This window comes from Pristiophorus japonicus, chromosome 7 (genome assembly GCF_044704955.1).
Source record: "Pristiophorus japonicus isolate sPriJap1 chromosome 7, sPriJap1.hap1, whole genome shotgun sequence".
Classification (NCBI taxonomy): domain Eukaryota; kingdom Metazoa; phylum Chordata; class Chondrichthyes; family Pristiophoridae; genus Pristiophorus; species Pristiophorus japonicus.
Window position 1 is genome coordinate 235,625,356 of NC_091983.1, and position 16,288 is coordinate 235,641,643.

General features: G+C 48.7%; 1 protein-coding gene across 1 annotated transcript in view; it reads left to right on the top strand.

The window, feature by feature from the left end:
- The window catches only part of LOC139266700 (equilibrative nucleobase transporter 1-like), an 83,659-nt gene extending 71,087 nt beyond the window's left edge, over window positions 1–12,572 (top strand). The window contains exons 10-12 of the mRNA XM_070884289.1: window positions 4,090–4,282; window positions 11,558–11,681; window positions 12,402–12,572. Of these exons, the coding sequence (XP_070740390.1) occupies window positions 4,090–4,282; window positions 11,558–11,681; window positions 12,402–12,572 (488 nt within the window). The remainder of the gene's footprint in view (window positions 1–4,089; window positions 4,283–11,557; window positions 11,682–12,401) is intronic.
- The last annotated feature ends 3,716 nt before the right edge of the window (window positions 12,573–16,288 follow it).

Consider the following 16,288-nt stretch of genomic DNA (forward strand, 5'->3'; position numbering starts at 1 on the left):
AGGGGCGGCAGGCACACATGACTGTAGGGGTGAGGGTTTGTTTTTCTTTTACAGTTGTTCCTAAATGTTGTGTGGTGATAATGGAACATGATTCAGTCTTAATGCAAAATATATTTTATTGGAAAGTTTACAATGCACTTCAACAACAACAGCAACAATAGCAACAACAGCAAAGAAAGGCTGCACCCATCCCTCACCCACATCTCGGGGAAAGTGCACTTCCTCATAGGGTCGGTGATGGTGGTGGGGGGATTGGGGGCCCGACTTGTGTCTCACCGGTGGCTGGTGCGTGAATTGAAATGGGAGTGGCATTTGAGTATCTGGCCTTTGTGCCCTTATTGTAGCAGCTAGTTCCCTCATGACATCTGCCATCGTTTGCACACCCTCCAAAATGCCTGCCCTCAGTTTCCGTCTCAGTGCTGATATTTCTCCTGACAGTGTCGCTACCTCATCACACACCCCACTGACGGTCGCCACGAGTGATCTTGTAAGAACATTGGTCTACTTACCCAATGACATAACCTGATTAACTTCTGATGAAGGCTAGATCTCAGGAGAGACTGGTCGGCTTCTCCTTCCCCTCGCCATGGGTCTGCCTAGTGACACCCCTCCAGTGTGAGGCACAGGCTGGGACGGTGGAGCACTGGGTGTTCCAACATGCATTTCACCACCGCCACTGGGACCCGCAACCTCGGAAGGTGTGAAACCATGGAATGTCGCCGTGGAGCTCATGGAGGTTTCTGGCAGTGTGCTGCCCTGTACTATGGACTGATCCATATCACGATCAGCATTCTCCCGTGAACATATTTCCATGGACCGCTCCTCCCCTCACTTGCCTTGGTCTGGAGAGCACACATCTGGATCTTCAGGTGGATCTTCAGGATGTTCAGGATTGTCTTCTTCTTCTGCAAAATACAACAGAACAGTCAAATGCTGAGCAACACAGGATGGGGCAGGATGGGTGGCATGAATAGTCTTATGCGTATCAGGCCAGTCAGCAGGTTGATTTGAAGGGTGACAATGATTTTAATGACTCACCCTCACCCTCGCGTGTGGGTCCAGCTTATGCACAGCTGATACTTTTTCTGCAGGTGCGACTCAGCAGGGCAGCTACCCTTTGTTCTAGGGGTGATAGTTGGTGCAGATTTGACGGTCCTCCTCCTGTTTTAAGTCTTTCCCTTTTGTTGTGGGCCAATTTCTTCTGCAAAGATGAAAATACAACATTTCACACATGGTGCACTTCTGATGGTGGGACTTATACAGATGGTCACGTTTACAATTGCAATTACATTTAAAGGTGAAGATATTACTTACACTCACTACTTGACCAACGTCCTGCCATTTCTTTTTGCACTGGCTTTCAGATCTTGCGGTATTCACTCCTGCGGAGTATTCTTCTGCAACTAGGTTCCATCGTCTTCTCATTTCTTTGGGTGGAACTTTTGTGAGACCACTCTTACTGATATCCAGCTCCAGCCATTTGTCAGTGACAATGACAGTGACTAGTTTCTCCACTTCCTCATGGAGGAAATTCTTTGTTCTTGTTGCACACTCTTACGTCATTGGTGTATTGGACTTACACTTGAAAAATCACAGTTCTCACCTTTCTTCCACCTATGCAACAGTCTTTTCTACTCCCTCAGCCACCCAAAAATCACTATTCACACCTTACCTTTATATATGGTCCATTGCCAATGATGCTGAGGCACTGAGGACGCTGTCCCTTTAATTGGCCGATTGCCCAGCTTCCTGCTCCATTGCGCATGCGCGCACGCTGAAACGGACATGCGTCCCCCTGTTGGCACGTGAAGAGATGCTGGCCCAAGCCCCGCCCCCATGCCGGCTGCGCTGAGCATGCACGGTAGAAGCTCCGCCCCCACCCCCCGCCCCTGCCGCAGGCTCTGCAGCGCCACGCCACTGGACCAGAACGATGAAGGAGCGGCCAAATTAAAAGGTAAATTTTCGCCGCGTTTTTTGTCCCACAAAGTCGGCGTACCATGGCTAACTACGCCGCTCTAGGCAGCTGGGGAAATTTGGGCCCATTGTCTCGAATAGGCCTGACCCTTTCTTTAGTTATCCTCTTGTTCAATATATTTATAGAGCATCTTTGGCTTTTCCTTGATTTTACTTGCCAAGAATTTTTCATGCTCTCTCTTAGAATTCCTAATATCATTTTTCAATTTACCTCTGAACTTTCTACATTCCTCCTGAGATTCTATAGTATTTAAGCTTCCATTTTTTTCCTTATCCTCCCCTGTAAGTCCCTAGACATCCTGAGGGTTCTAGAATTGTTACACGCACCCTTTTTCTTTAATGGCACATGTTTGGCCTGAGCTTTCCGGATCTCCTCCTTGAATGCCTCCCACTGTTCCGACACAGATTTACCTTCAAGTAGCTGTTTCCAGGCCACTGTGGCCAATTCACCTATCAACTTAGCAAAGTTAGCTTTTCCTCAATTGTGGACTTTTATTCCTGGTCTATCCTTGTCATTATCCATAACTACCTTGAATCTGACTGAAATATGGCTACTGGCACCTAAGTGCTCTCCCATTAATACTCCTTCCACCTGCCCAGCTTCATTCCCCAAAACTAAATCCAGAACCGCCCCCCTCCCGTGTTGGGCTTGTTACATACTGACTAAAAAAGTTCTTTTGAATGCATTTTAGTAATTCCACACCCTCTATACACATCACACTATATTTGTCCCAATCAATATTTGGATAGTTGAAATATCCTATTATTTCTGCCCTATGGTTTTTAGACTTTACAGAAATTTGCCGACATATTTGCTCCTCTATCTCCCTCCCACTGTTTGGTAGTCTAAAATACATGCCGAGTGTGATTGCCCCGTTTATATTTTTCAGTTCAACCCATATGGCCTCATTTGATGATCCCTCAAACACATCATCCCTCCTCACAGCTGGAATAGTTTCTTTAATCAATACTGTGACCCCACCCCCATTTTACCCCCCTTTCTGACTTCTCTAAAAATCCTGTAACCAGGAATATTGAGCTGCCAAACCTGCCCCTCCTTCAGCCATGTCTCTGTAATGGCTATAATGTCATACTCACAAGTGTCTACCTGTGCTCTCAGCTTATCTGCCCTATTCGCTATACGCCTTGCATTAAAGTTTAGACCAGTTGACATGGAAAGACCTGCTTGATTGCTACTTTGTTTCCTCTGTCTTACAGATTCGCTTTCTGCATTCTTGCTTTCAAATTTCAGCTTTACATCCTTCGCTATTGAATTTGTTCTCAGGTTCCCATCCTTCTGCCGAACTATCTCTCGGATGGTTGGGATATGGGGGATTTGGGGGAGCCCCTCTCTCGCTGGGACAGTTGGGATATGGGGGATTTTGGGGAGCCTGTCTCTATCTCTGGGACAGTTGGGGTACGGGGGATTTGGGGGGAGCCTCTCTCTGGGACAGTTGGGGTATGGGGGATTTGGAGGAGCCTCTCTCTCTCTGTGACAGTTGGGGTACGGGGGATTTGCGGGGAGCCTCTCTCTCTGGGACAGTTGGGGTATGGCGGATTTGGAGGAGCCTCTCTCTCTCTGTGACAGTTGGGGTACGGGGGATTTGCGGGGAGCCTCTCTCTCTGGGACAGTTGGGGTATGGGGAATTTGGGAGGAGCCTCTGTCTGGGACAATTTGGGTACGGGGATTTGGAGGAGTCTCTCTCTCTCTGGGACTGTTAGGGTACAGGGGATTTGTGGGGGCTTCTCTCTCTCTGGGACAGTTTGGGTACTGGGGATTTGGGGGAGCCCCTCTCTCTGGGACAGTTAACGTACAGTGGATGATATTGGGGAGTCGCTCTATCTGGGACAGTTGGGGTACGGGGTATTTGGGGGGAGCCTCTCTCTCTGGGATAATTTGGATACAGGGGATTTGGGGCAGCCCCTCTCTCTGGGAGAGTTGGGGTACAACGGGTGATATGGGGGAGCCCCTCTCTCTGGGACAGTTGGGGTACAGTGGGTGATATGGGGGAGCCCCTCCCTCTCTCTGGGATGGTTGGGGTATGAGGGGGATTCGGGGATGTGCTGAGCCCAGATTAAGTGTTTTATTTTCTCCTCTTTCTCGTCCCCCCTCAGATTCCACCGTCTCACAGAGACTGGCTGACATGAAGTCAGCGGTGCTCTCGCTCACTATCACAGTCACGCAAAGCATCCTGTTCTCTATCAGTGCCGCTATCCCCGTGCTGAAGGTCCAGTATCTGACCTTCATCCTGCAGTTGGTCAACAGTTCATTCCTGTACGGAAGTCACACTGCATTCACCGCCATCACGTAAGTCAGCCCACGATATCCAAGGAAGGGAGACCCCATTCGGGGGCCAAAGTGCGTACCGGTACATCTGGGATTGTGAGACAGGGAGCTAGAAATTCATTAACGCCCGGCTGGAGCGTCAACTTTAGAAAAGTTGTAAGTTTAGCGCCAGGCGCTAATCAACCTCCACGCCCGCGAAATTGAGTCTCTGCACTGAAAGAATGCAGGGGAGCGCTAAATCAGGCGCTAATTGCGTAGGTGAGTGGCGTTAGGCTTCAAGCGATAACGAAAATGAGGTGTGGTGTAATTGGCATTGGTGAAGGCACCTTCCAGCCATTAGAAGAGAGGGCGACTGGAGTCTGCACACCAGCCCTCAATGAATCAGGGAATGCAAAAAGATAGAAACATAGAAACATAGAAAATAGATGCAGGAATAGGCCATTCGGCCCTTCGAGCCTACACCACCATTCAATATGATCATGGCTGATCATGCGACTTCATTCCTGCTTTCTCTCCATACCCCTTGATCCTTTCAGCCGTAAGTGCCACATCTAACTCCCTTTTGAATATATCTATGAACTGGCCTCAACAACTTTCTGTGGTCGAGATTTCCACAGGTTCACAATTCTCTGAATGAAGAAGTTTCTCCTCATCTTGGTTCTAAATGACTTACCCCTTATCCTTAGACTGTGACCCCTGGTTCTGGACTTCGCCAACATCGGGAACATTCTTCCTGCATCTAACCTGTCCAATGCCAACAGAATGGCGATATGCTGTCGGATGAAGTTCAAAGTCCTTTGATGGCCCACAACACTCTGGGGACTAAGCAGCATTTATCTGTCTGCAGATACATCACGCGCTCACTTGCCGCATAACTGACCTTTAGAACGGAAGCACATCCCTTTAAGTAGCGCCCCGCCAGCCACCAGCTGACTGGTTTACGCCTCCGCTCGCTGTCGCTGTCGGTGCGAGGCGGTAAGGCGGGGGGTGCTACTGAAGTTTGCAGATCGGGCGCTCAGCGAGCGTTGCACACTCATTGATGTCACGATCTGCATGGGGAAAAGTGCCGAGGCACTAACTGTTAGTGCCATCCTCCAAGGCAATCTGCCGTGTCCCCCATGGAAAGTCAGCATCCTTCCAGCAGCCATGCTGCAGCCACTGGGGCAGCACTGTGTAGGAGCACTAGGACAGGCAAAGGACAAAATACAGAAAATAAGGGAATGCACAAGGGTCATTAGTTGACATTTAATGTAATATTAGAATTAATCATAAAATATGTCAGGAATTTTTTTGTGGTGATTTTCATTTTGGCATTTTGCCCAAGAGGACGCTGTGATGTTCCGTGACAGAGGGATGGTAAGGTGGGGAAGTGTTGATCAACGGGGATCTGGGGTTTCAATCCAGGGAACTGGAATTTGATTATGTGCTCACGGTCAGCCCAGCCAGAAGAGAGATTTGCAGGCTGACTCCTCCCATTTCCCTTTTTCTCTTCCTCTTCCTCCTGAGGTTGTCACAGAACCCGTGGTGGAAAGGGCTGTGCCCTCATGATGGCCAAGTTTTGGAGGATGCAGCAGACCACCACAAGTTGGGACACCCGCTCCGATGAGTACTGGAGCAGTCAAGAAAGCAGAACCATTGCTTGAGCTCCCCAAAGGTCTGCTCGATTAAGTTCCTCGTGGCAGCATGGCTGTCATTATATGATTGCTGGCCACGAGTAGTGGGATTGAGGAAGGGATTCATCAGCCGGGGGTAGAGCGGATAGCGCTTGTTGCCTAGCAGCCATCCTCGGGTTTGACATGGTGGCTGGAAGATTCCTGGTACAGCGGACTGGCACTGGATGAAGACATCATGAGTGCTGCCAGGATAGCGGGCATTCACCATCTCGATGTGTTTGGCGTGGTCGCACACCAACTGTACATTAAGAGAGTGGTAGCCTTTGCAGTTATGTGACAGCTCAGCATTGACATGCCTCATGCACAAATCCACGTGGTAGAGCTGCGAAACACCAAAGGGCAGAAAACATTAGTGGGAGTTGTGTACAGACCACCAAACAGTAGTAGGGAGTTTGGGGATGGAATCAAAAGGAAATTAGGGACGCGTGCAATAAGGGTGCAGCAGTTATCATGGCTGACTTTATTCTGCATATTGATTGGGCTAACCAAACTGGTAGCAGTACTATGGAGGAGGATTTCCTGGAGTGTATAAGGGATGGTTTTATAGACCAATATGTCGAGGAACCAACTAGAGAGCAGGCCATCCTAGACTGGGTCTTGTGTAACGAGAGAGAATTAATTAGCAATCTGGTCATGTGGGGTCCCATGGGAAGAGTGACCATAACATGATAGAATTCTTCATTAAGATGGAGAGTGACATAGTTAATTCAGAGACTAGGGTCCTGAACTTAAAGAAAGGAAACTTCGACGGTATGAGATGTGAATTGACTAGGATAGACTGGAGAATGATACTTAGAGGGTTGACGGTGGATAGGCAATGGCAGACATTTAAATATCACATGGCTGAACTACAACAATTGTACATCCCTGTGTGGCATAAGAATAAAAAAAGGGAAGGTGGCTCAATCGTGGTTAACAAGGGAAATTAGGGAAAGTGTTAAATCCAAGGAAGAGGCACATAAATTGGCCAGAATAAGCAGCAAACCTGAGGACAGGGAGAAATTTAGAATTCAGCAGAGGAGGATTAAGGGCTTAATTAGGAGAGGGAAAATAGAGTATGAGAGTAAGCTTGCAGGGAATATAAATACTGACTACAAAAGCTTCTATATATATGTGAAGAGAAAAAGATTAGTGAAGACTAATTTAGGTCCCTTGCAGTCAGAATCAGGGTGATTCATAATGGGAAACAAGGAAATGGCAGACCAATTGAACAAATACTTTTCTTCTGTCTTCACTAAGGAACACATGAATAACCTCCCAAAAATACTGGGGAACCGAGGGTCTAGCCAGAATGGGGAACTGAGTGAAATCCTTATTAGTCAGGAAATGGTGTTCGGGAAATTGAAGGGACTGAAGGCTGATAAATCCCCAGGGCCTGATAGTCTGCATCCCAGAATATTTAAGGAAGTGGCCCTAGAAATAGTGGATGCATTGGTAGTCATTTTCCATCAGTCTATAGACTCTGGTTCAGTTCCTATGGCCTGGAGGGTAGCTAATGTAACCCCATTTTTTAAAAAAGGAGGGAGAGAAAACACGGAATTATAGACTGGTTAGCCTGACATCGGTAGTGGGAAAAATGTTGGAATCAATTATTAAAGATGTAATAGCAGCGCATTTGGAAAGCAGTGACAGGATCGGTCCAAGTCAGCATGGATTCATAAAAGGGAAATCATGCTTGACAAAGCTTCTAGAATTTTTTTAAGATGTAACTAGTGGAGTGGATAAGGGAGAACCAGTTGATGTGGTGTATTTGGACTTTCAAAAAGATTTTGACAAGGTGCCACACAAGAGATTAGTGTGCAAAATTAAGGCACTTGATATTGGGGTCAATGTATTGACGTGGATAGAGAACTAGCTGGCAGACAGGAAGCAAAGAGTGGGAATAAACGGGTCCTTTTCAGAATGGCAGGCAGTGTCTACTGGGGTGTCACAGGATTCAGTGCTGGGACTCCAGCTATTTACAATATACATTCATGATTTAGACAAAGGAATTGAATGTAATATCTCCAAGTTTGCAGATGACACTGAGCTGGGTGGCAGTGTGAGGTGCGAGGAGGATGCTCGGAGCCTGCAGGGGGACTTGGACAGGTTAGGTGAATGGGCAAATGCATGGCAGATGCAGTATAATGTAGATAAGTGTGAGGTTATCCACTTTGGTTGCAAAAACAGGAAGGCAGATTATTATCGGAATGGTGACAGATTAATAAAAGGGGCGGTGCAACGAGACCTGGGTGTCATGATACATCAGTCATTGAAAGTAGGCAATACAGGTACAGCAGGCAGTAAAGAAGGCAAATGGCATGCTGACCTTCATAACGAGGTGATTTTAGTATAGGAGCAGGGAGATCTTACTGCAATTGTACAGGGCCTTGGTGAGACCACACCTTGAGTAATGTGTGCAGTTTTGGTCCCCTAATCTGAGGAAGGACATTCTTGCTATTGAGGGAGTGCAGCAAAGGTTCACCAGACTGATTCCCGGGATGGCAGGACTGACCTATAAAGATAGACTGGATCGACTAGGCTTATATTCACTGGAATGTAGAAGAATGAGAGAGATCTCATCGAAACATGTAAAATTCTGATGGGATTGGACAGGTTAGATGCAGGAAGAATGTTCCCGATGTTGGGGAAGTCCAGAACCAGGGGTCACAGTCTAAGGATAAGAGATGAGCCATTTAGGACCGAGATAAGGAGAAACTTCTTCACTCAGAGAGTTGTGAACCTGTGGAATTCTTTACCACAGGAAGTTGTTGTGTCCAGTTCGTTCGATATATTCAAAAGGGAGTTAGATGTGGCTGTTACGGCTAAAGGGATGAAGGGGTATGGAGAGAAAGCAGGAATGGGGAACTGAAGTTGCATGATCAGCCATGATCTTATTGAATAGTGGTGCAGGCTCGAAGGGCCGAATGACCTACTCCTGCACCTATTTTCTATGTTTCTATGTTTCTATGTGAGAAGACAGTGAAGTCCCTTCTACTGGAGTTCAGAGCCTCTGTGACCTAGTAGATGTAGCGATGGATAGCAAACTGTGAGATGTTAGCGCTGACATCTGTTCCAGCCCAGAAGAATCAGTTGGGGAAAAATTCAGGGCCAAGTCACCTTGAGGGCCACTGGCAGCAATGTCGTCGCCCCGATCTCAGGCTGCAGGTCTGGATGTTGGAGGTGGCAGAAATCTGTGACTACATCCTTGGTGACACGGAGCCTCCCAACACACTGCTCCTGGTTTAGGTGTAGGAATGAGAAGTGCTCCCTGAAGACACTCGGTGGGTAAGGCCTCTGCTGACAGCCCTTCTCCCCCTCCTCCACCTCCCATTGTGGGCAGCTTGTCTTTGCTGCCACTGCTCCATCTCCATGTTATGCTGCAGTGTGAGGGGGACTACAGGTAGAGCCCCCTTGACTGGCAGCAAGTGGTGTATTCAGAGGCCTTCCAGTTCCAACCAATGCCTTCCCATGTCCAGCAGCACTCCCTGCATACTTTAACAATGTTATAAATGTCTTCCAACAAGCCAGTATTGATATGAACACTGCAAGAGCCAGTACAAGAGAAATAATCAACTGACCACAGTGACTACACTTCAAAAGTACTTCATTGGCTGTAAAGCGCTTTGAGAAGTCCGGTGGTCGTGAAAGGCGCTATACAAATGCAAGTTGAATGTCTCCCTTTAAATAGCGCTGGTGGGGTCCCTCGTGTAGCTGATCACATGTCCAGCTGTGTGTGTTTCGGAGAACCGTTGTTTGGGACGGCGATGTCCAAAATGGCAGGTCATGCATCAAATCAGCATTGCACGCTGACTGACGTCACGATCTGCCGACTCTGCACACAGCCTGCACACGCTCGTCCCGCCCGTGTTATCGCTCGCACCAAGATGGCGACCAGTGTGGGCCGTGCCGGAAGTGGGTGGAAGCGAGGCAGACGCCATTTTTTCCCCCTAACCCAAACCGGCCTTAACTGCCGGCGCTAAGGTGCCAAATTTCAGGGCCCAGGAGTTCATTCAGACTCCAATACTCATTGTTAGATCTGGTATTCTGAGACCAGGAGTCCATTCAGACTCCCCCACACACACACACACAGGTAAATCTGGGACCCTGAGACCAGGAGTTCATTCAGACTCCCCACACATACACACACAGGTAAATCTGGAGCCCTGAGACCAGGAGTCCATTCAGACTCCCCACACACACAGACACACACACACACACAGGTAAATCTGGAACCCTGAGACCAGGAGTCCATTCAGACTCCCCACACACACAGACACACACACACACACAGGTAAATCTGGAACCCTGAGACCAGGAGTCCATTCAGACTCCCCACACACACAGACACACACACACACACAGGTAAATCTGGAACCCTGAGACCAGGAGTCCATTCAGACTCCCCACACACACACTATGATTAGAGAAGATGGTTCCAATTGTGGGAAGGGCGCAAAACTAGGAAATCATCAATCGAAAATTGTCACAAATAAATCCCGTAGGAAAGGAGAAACTTCTTTACCCAGAGAGTGGTTAGAAAAAGAAAAGAAAAAGAAAGACTTGAATTTATATAGTGCCTTTCACGACCACCAGACGTCTCAAAACACTTCTCAGCCAATGAGACCTGGGTGATATGGTACATCAGTCATTGAAGTTTGTCATGCAGTTACAGCTGGTGGTGAAGAAGGCAAATGGCATGTTGGCCTTCATAGCTAGAGGATTTGCGCATAGGAGCAGGGAGGTCTTAATACAGTTGTACAGGGCCTTGGTGAGGCCACACCTGGAATATTATGTTCAGTTTTGGTCCCCTCATCTGAGGAAGGACGTTCTTGCTATTGAAGGAGTACAGCGAAGCTTCACCAGATTGATTCCTGGGATGGCAGGACTGACATATGAGGAAAGACTGGATCAACTGGGCTTGTATCCACTGGAGTTTAGAAGAATGAGAGGGGATCTCATAGAAACATATAAAATTCTGATGGGATTGGACAGGTTAGAGGCAGGAAGAATGTTCCTGTTGCTGGGGAGTTCCAGAACCAGGGGTCACAGTCTAAGAATAAGAGGTAACCATTTAGGACCGAGATGAGGGGAAACTTCTTCACTCAGAGAGTGGTTAACCTGTGCAATTATCTACCACAGAAAGTTATTGAGGCCAGTTCATTAGATATATTCAAAAGGGAATTAGATATGGCCCTTACAGCCAAGGGGATCAAGGGATCTGGAGAGAAAGCAGGAAAAGGAAACTGAGGTTGAATGATCAGCCATGATCTTATTGAATGGCGGAGCAGGCTCGAAGGGCCGAATGGCCTGCTCCTGCACCTAATTTCTATGTTTCTATGTTTCTATGGAGTGCAGTCACTGGTGCAATGTAGGAAACGCGGCAACCAATTTACACACAAGCAAGCTGTGTGGAACTCGCTACCAAATAGCAGAGATACATTTAAGGGGAAGCTAGATAAACACATGAAGGAGAAAGGAATAGAGGGATATGTTGACGGGGTGAGATGAAGAGGGGTGGGAGGAGACTCAAATGGAGTATAAACGCCGGCATGGACCAGTTCGGTCAAATGGTCTATTTCTGTGCTGTCGACCCAATGTAATTCTCTGAACGTCCTCCTCTCTCTCTGCTTGTTCCCTGCAGGTTCCCTCCTCGCCACTTTGGGAAGGTCTATGGACTGCTACTGGCTCTTGCGGCAATTGTAAATCTGCTCCAGTACCCTTGCTTCATTCTGGTCAAGGGACCCTTGCACGGTGACCCCTTGTATGTGAGTATCGGGAGGTCCGGGTCTCCCTGTGATCTGTGCCAGACAGTCACGGGTACAGTGAGATAGAGAGAGACAGTAGGCTTTATAAATAGAGGCATAGAGTACAAAAGTCAGGAAGTTATGCTGAACCTTTATAAGACATTGGTTCGGCCCTAGCTGAAGTACTGCGTCCAATTCTGGGCACCACACGTTAGGAAAGACCTGAAGGCCTTGGGGAATGCAGAAGAGATTTCGGAGAATCTGGAAAAGCTGGGGCTTTTCTCCTTAGAGCAGAGAAGGCTAAGAGGAGATTTGAAGAAGTGTTGAAAAACCTGAAGGGTTTACATAGAGTAAATAAAGAGGAACTGTTTCCAGTGGCTGAAGGGACCGGAGGGACAGATTAGTAAAAGAACCAGAGGCGTCTGAGCAAACATTTTTTTCCACAACAAGTGGTTAGGATTTGGAATGCACTGCCTGGTAGGGTGGTGGATACAGATTCAAAAGTAACTTTCAAAAGGGAATTGGATAAATACTTAAAATGAGAAAAAATTGCAGGGATATGGGGTAAGAGCGGGGAGTGGGACTAACTGGATTGCTCTTCGAAAGAGCTGGCACAGACTCGATGGGCCGAATGGCCACCTTCTGTGCTGTACTATTCTATGATTCTATGATAAGGGTTTGAGATTGCTGTTGCCTGAACACAAACTCTCTGTTTGCCTTTTTTTGTCCCTCTTGACGCAGTTGAACATCGGATTAATCGTCCTGGTAACCTTGACATATGTCCATCCCATCAATGTTTACCTGCACTGCCGACGGGAAACCCAGCAGAGAGGCACAGTGAAGCACTACCGAGTCGAAGTGCCAGGCTTGGGAGAGACGGACGATCAACCTGTGTCGGGAAACGATATCTGAGCTGGACATCTGCTTGGGGTGGGAGGTGTCGGGGATGGTGTCAAGTGGGGGTGGGGTGGGGGGTGTTCTGGAGTGGGTGTGGGCAGGTGTAGTATGGGGGCTCATGGTTGGAGGGGTGCTCTGTACAGGTGTGGGTTTGTGAGCATGTAAGTTGGGAGATGGGGGGGGTTGGGGTTGGGTGTGTGGGGTATTGGGGTGTGGGTTTGGGGGCTGTAGATTGGGGCGTCGGGGGCCAGGGTTGGGGGGTGTATGGGGTGTTGGGGTGTTGGTTTGGGAGCATGTAGGTATGGGGGTTGGTGTTGGAGGGGATGTGGGGTGTTGGGGTGTGAGTTTGCGGGGGTGTAGTTTGGGGAATGGGGGGGTCAAGTTGGGAGGGTGTGAGGAGTTGGAGTGGGTTTGGAAGGGTGCAGGTTGGGGGGGGGTCAGTGTTAGGGGGATGTGGGGTGTTGAGGTGTGGGTTTGAGGTGGTGTAGGTTGGGGGTGGGGGTGTGTGGGGTGTTGAGTTGTGGGTTTGGGGGGGTGTAGGATGGGGGTGGGGGGTGGGGGTGTGTGGGATGTTGGGTTGTGGGTTTTGGGGGGTGTAGGATGGGGGAGTTGGGGGGTGTTGGGGTTGGGTTTTGAGGGTGTAGCATGGGGGAGTTGAGGTTGGGGGGTGTTGGGGTGTAGGTTAGTGGGGTGTAGGATGGGGGGTGGGGGTGTTGGAGTGTGGTTATGGGGGTGTAGGATGCGGGGTGGGGGTGTTGGAGTGTGGTTTGGGGGGTGTAGGATGGGGGGTGGGGGTGTTGGAGTGTGGTTTGGGGGGTGTAGGATGGGGGTGTTGGAGTGTGGTTTGGGGGGTGTAGGATGGGGGTGTTGGAGTGTGGTTTGGGGGGTTTAGGATGGGGGGTGGGGGTGTTGGAGTGTGGTTTGGGGGTGTAGGATAGGGGGTGGGGTTGGGGGATGTTGAGGTTTTGAGGTGTGGGTTGGGAGGGTGTAGGTTGGGAGGGGTGAGGGTAAGCCGGGGTGAAGTTTGGTTTCAAGCAATTCCCAAACAAATCATTTACAAAAAAGATCAATTGGAAACAGTGCTGTTTCCCGGGATCCCGGAGAATGAGATCTTTTCTTCAGAAGACCGGGTCAGAGACAGATTATGGACAATGTTAATTCTTTATAAGCAAACATTTTGTTTTAATCTGTGGGATTATCCAATGCAAATAGTCCTCTTCTCCCCTCCTCCCCTCCCCTCTCTCCTTCTCCCCTCCCCTCTCTCCTTCTCCCCGCCTCTCTCCTTCTCCCCTCCCCTCTCCTTCTCCCCTCCTCTCTCCTTCTCCCCTCCTCTCTCCTTCTCCCCTCCTCTCTCCTTCTCCCCTCCCCTCTCCTCCTCCCCTCCCCTCTCTCCTTCTACCCTCCTCTCTCCTTCTCCCCTCCTCTCTCCTTCTCCCCTCCACTCTCTCCTTCTCCCCTCCCCTCTCTCCTTCTCCCCTCCTCTCTCCTTCTCCCCTCCTCTCTCCTCTCCTCCCCTCTCCTTCTCCCCTCCCCTCTCCTTCTCCACTCCCCTCTCCTTCTCCCCTCCTCTCTCTTTCTCCCCTCCTCTCTCGTTCTCCCCTCCTCTCCTTCCCTCTCTCCTTCTCCCCTCCTCTCTCCTTCTCCCCTCCCCTCTCCTCCTCCCTTCCCCTCTCTTCTTCTCCTCTCCCCTCCTCTCTCCTTCTCCACTCTCTCCTTCTCCCCTCCCCTCTCCTCCTCCCTTCCCCTCTCTCCTTCTCCTCTCCCCTCCTCTCTCCTTCTCCCCTCCTCTCCCCTTTTCCCCTTCCCTCTCTCCTGCTCTCATTCCCTCTCTCCTTCTCCCCTCCCCTCTCCCCTTCATCCCTCCTCTTTCTTTCTCCCCTTCCCTCTTTTTCTTTCCCGTTCCTTCCCTCTCTCTCTCTCTCTCTCTCTCTCCTTCCAAGGGACTGAGTGTAATGTAGCCAAGTTTGCTGATGAGACAAAGATGAGAGGAAAAGCAATGTGTGAGGAGGATACAAAAAACCTGCAAAAGGACATAGACAGGCTAAGTGAGTGGGCAAAAATTTGTCAGATGGAGTATAATGTTGGAAAGTGTGAGGTTATGCACTTTGGCAGAAAAAAACGAAGAGCAAGTTATTATTTGAATGGAGAAAAATTGCAAAGTGCTGCAGTACAGCAGGACCTGGGGGTACTCGTGCATGAAACACATAAGGTTGGTATGCCAATACAGCAAGTGATCAGGAAGGCCAATGGAATCTTGGCTTTTATTGCAAAGGAGATGGAGTATAAAAGTCTTGCTACAGTTATACAGGGTATTGGTGAGGCCACACCTGGAATACTGCGTGCAGTTTTGGTTTCTATATTTAAGAAAGGATATACTTGCTTTGGAGGCAGTTCAGAGAAGGTTCACTCGATTGATTCTGGGGATGAGGGGGTTGACTTATGAGTAAAGGTTGAGTAGGTTGGGCTTCTACTCATTGGAATTCAGAAGAATGAGAGGTGATCTTATCGAAATGTATAAGATTATGAGGGGGCTTGACAATGTGGATGCAAAGAGGATGTTTCCACTGTTAAGGGAGACTAGAGCTAGGGGGCATAATCTTAGAATAAGGGGCCGCCCATTTAAAACTGAGATGAGGAGGAATTTCTTCTCTCAGAGGGTTGTAAATCTGTGGAATTCGCTGCCTCAGAGAGCTGCGGAAGCTGGGTCATTGAATAAATTTAAGACAAAGATAGACAGTTCTTAACCGATAAGGGAATAAGAGATTATGGGGAGCGGGCAGGAAAGTGGACCTGAGTCCATGAGATCAGCCATGATTTTATTGAATGGTGGAGCATGCTCGAGGGGCCGTATGGCCTACTCCTGCTCTTATTTCTTATGTTCTTATCTCCCCTCTCTCTCTCCTACTCCCCTTCCCCCTCTTCGTTTCTTCTCCCCTCCATCTTCCCTCCTCTCTCTACTTCTCCATTTCCCCTGTCCTTCTCCCTTCCCCTCTTCTACTTCTGCCCCCCCTCTCTCCTTCTGCTCTGCTTGTTCTTTCCTCTCTCTCCTTCTCCCCTTCTATCCTTCTACCCTTTCCCCTCTCCTTCTCTCTTTCCCTCTCTCCCTCTGCTCTCCTTTTCCCCACCTATCTTTTCTCCACCATCCCCCCTCTCATTCTTCCCTCCCCCTCTCTCCTTCCCTTCGCCTCCTTACTTACTTGCCAGCTTCATTATACCTTTTACGCTGCATGATCAAGGTCTCCACAATTGTTAGAGGTTTTGTACTGTTCCCATTAAAGAATTTCCCTTTTAAGGGTGCCGGAAGTGGTGCCTGCAATGACACCAGAGTGTTTTGCAGGAGTACAATTCCCTTTTAAGGATGCCAGAAAGGGCACTGCTGCAGGAAGAAGTGTCACACCAGTTATCTGTGAAATGGATTTCCTTTTTAAGGATGGCAGTGTGGGGCCCACAGAAGCAACAGTGTTCTTTATGAAGAATACCTGTACGCAATGTGCAGAGTGTACGGCTCCCTGTAGAGGACAAGCAACTCACAACAAGTCAAAATAATGGCTAGTGTGCTTAAGATTAATGTTTGGTTGGTTTGAGTGTTTAAGAGCAGTGTTGGTTGGTAATAAGTGAAGTGAATTATCAATCATATTACTGTCTCTACCTGTGCAAATGTGTTTAAAGGATAAGGAAGGAATTATCCAACAATTGTAATGTAGGGAAAAACTGCAGCCAAATTGTGCACA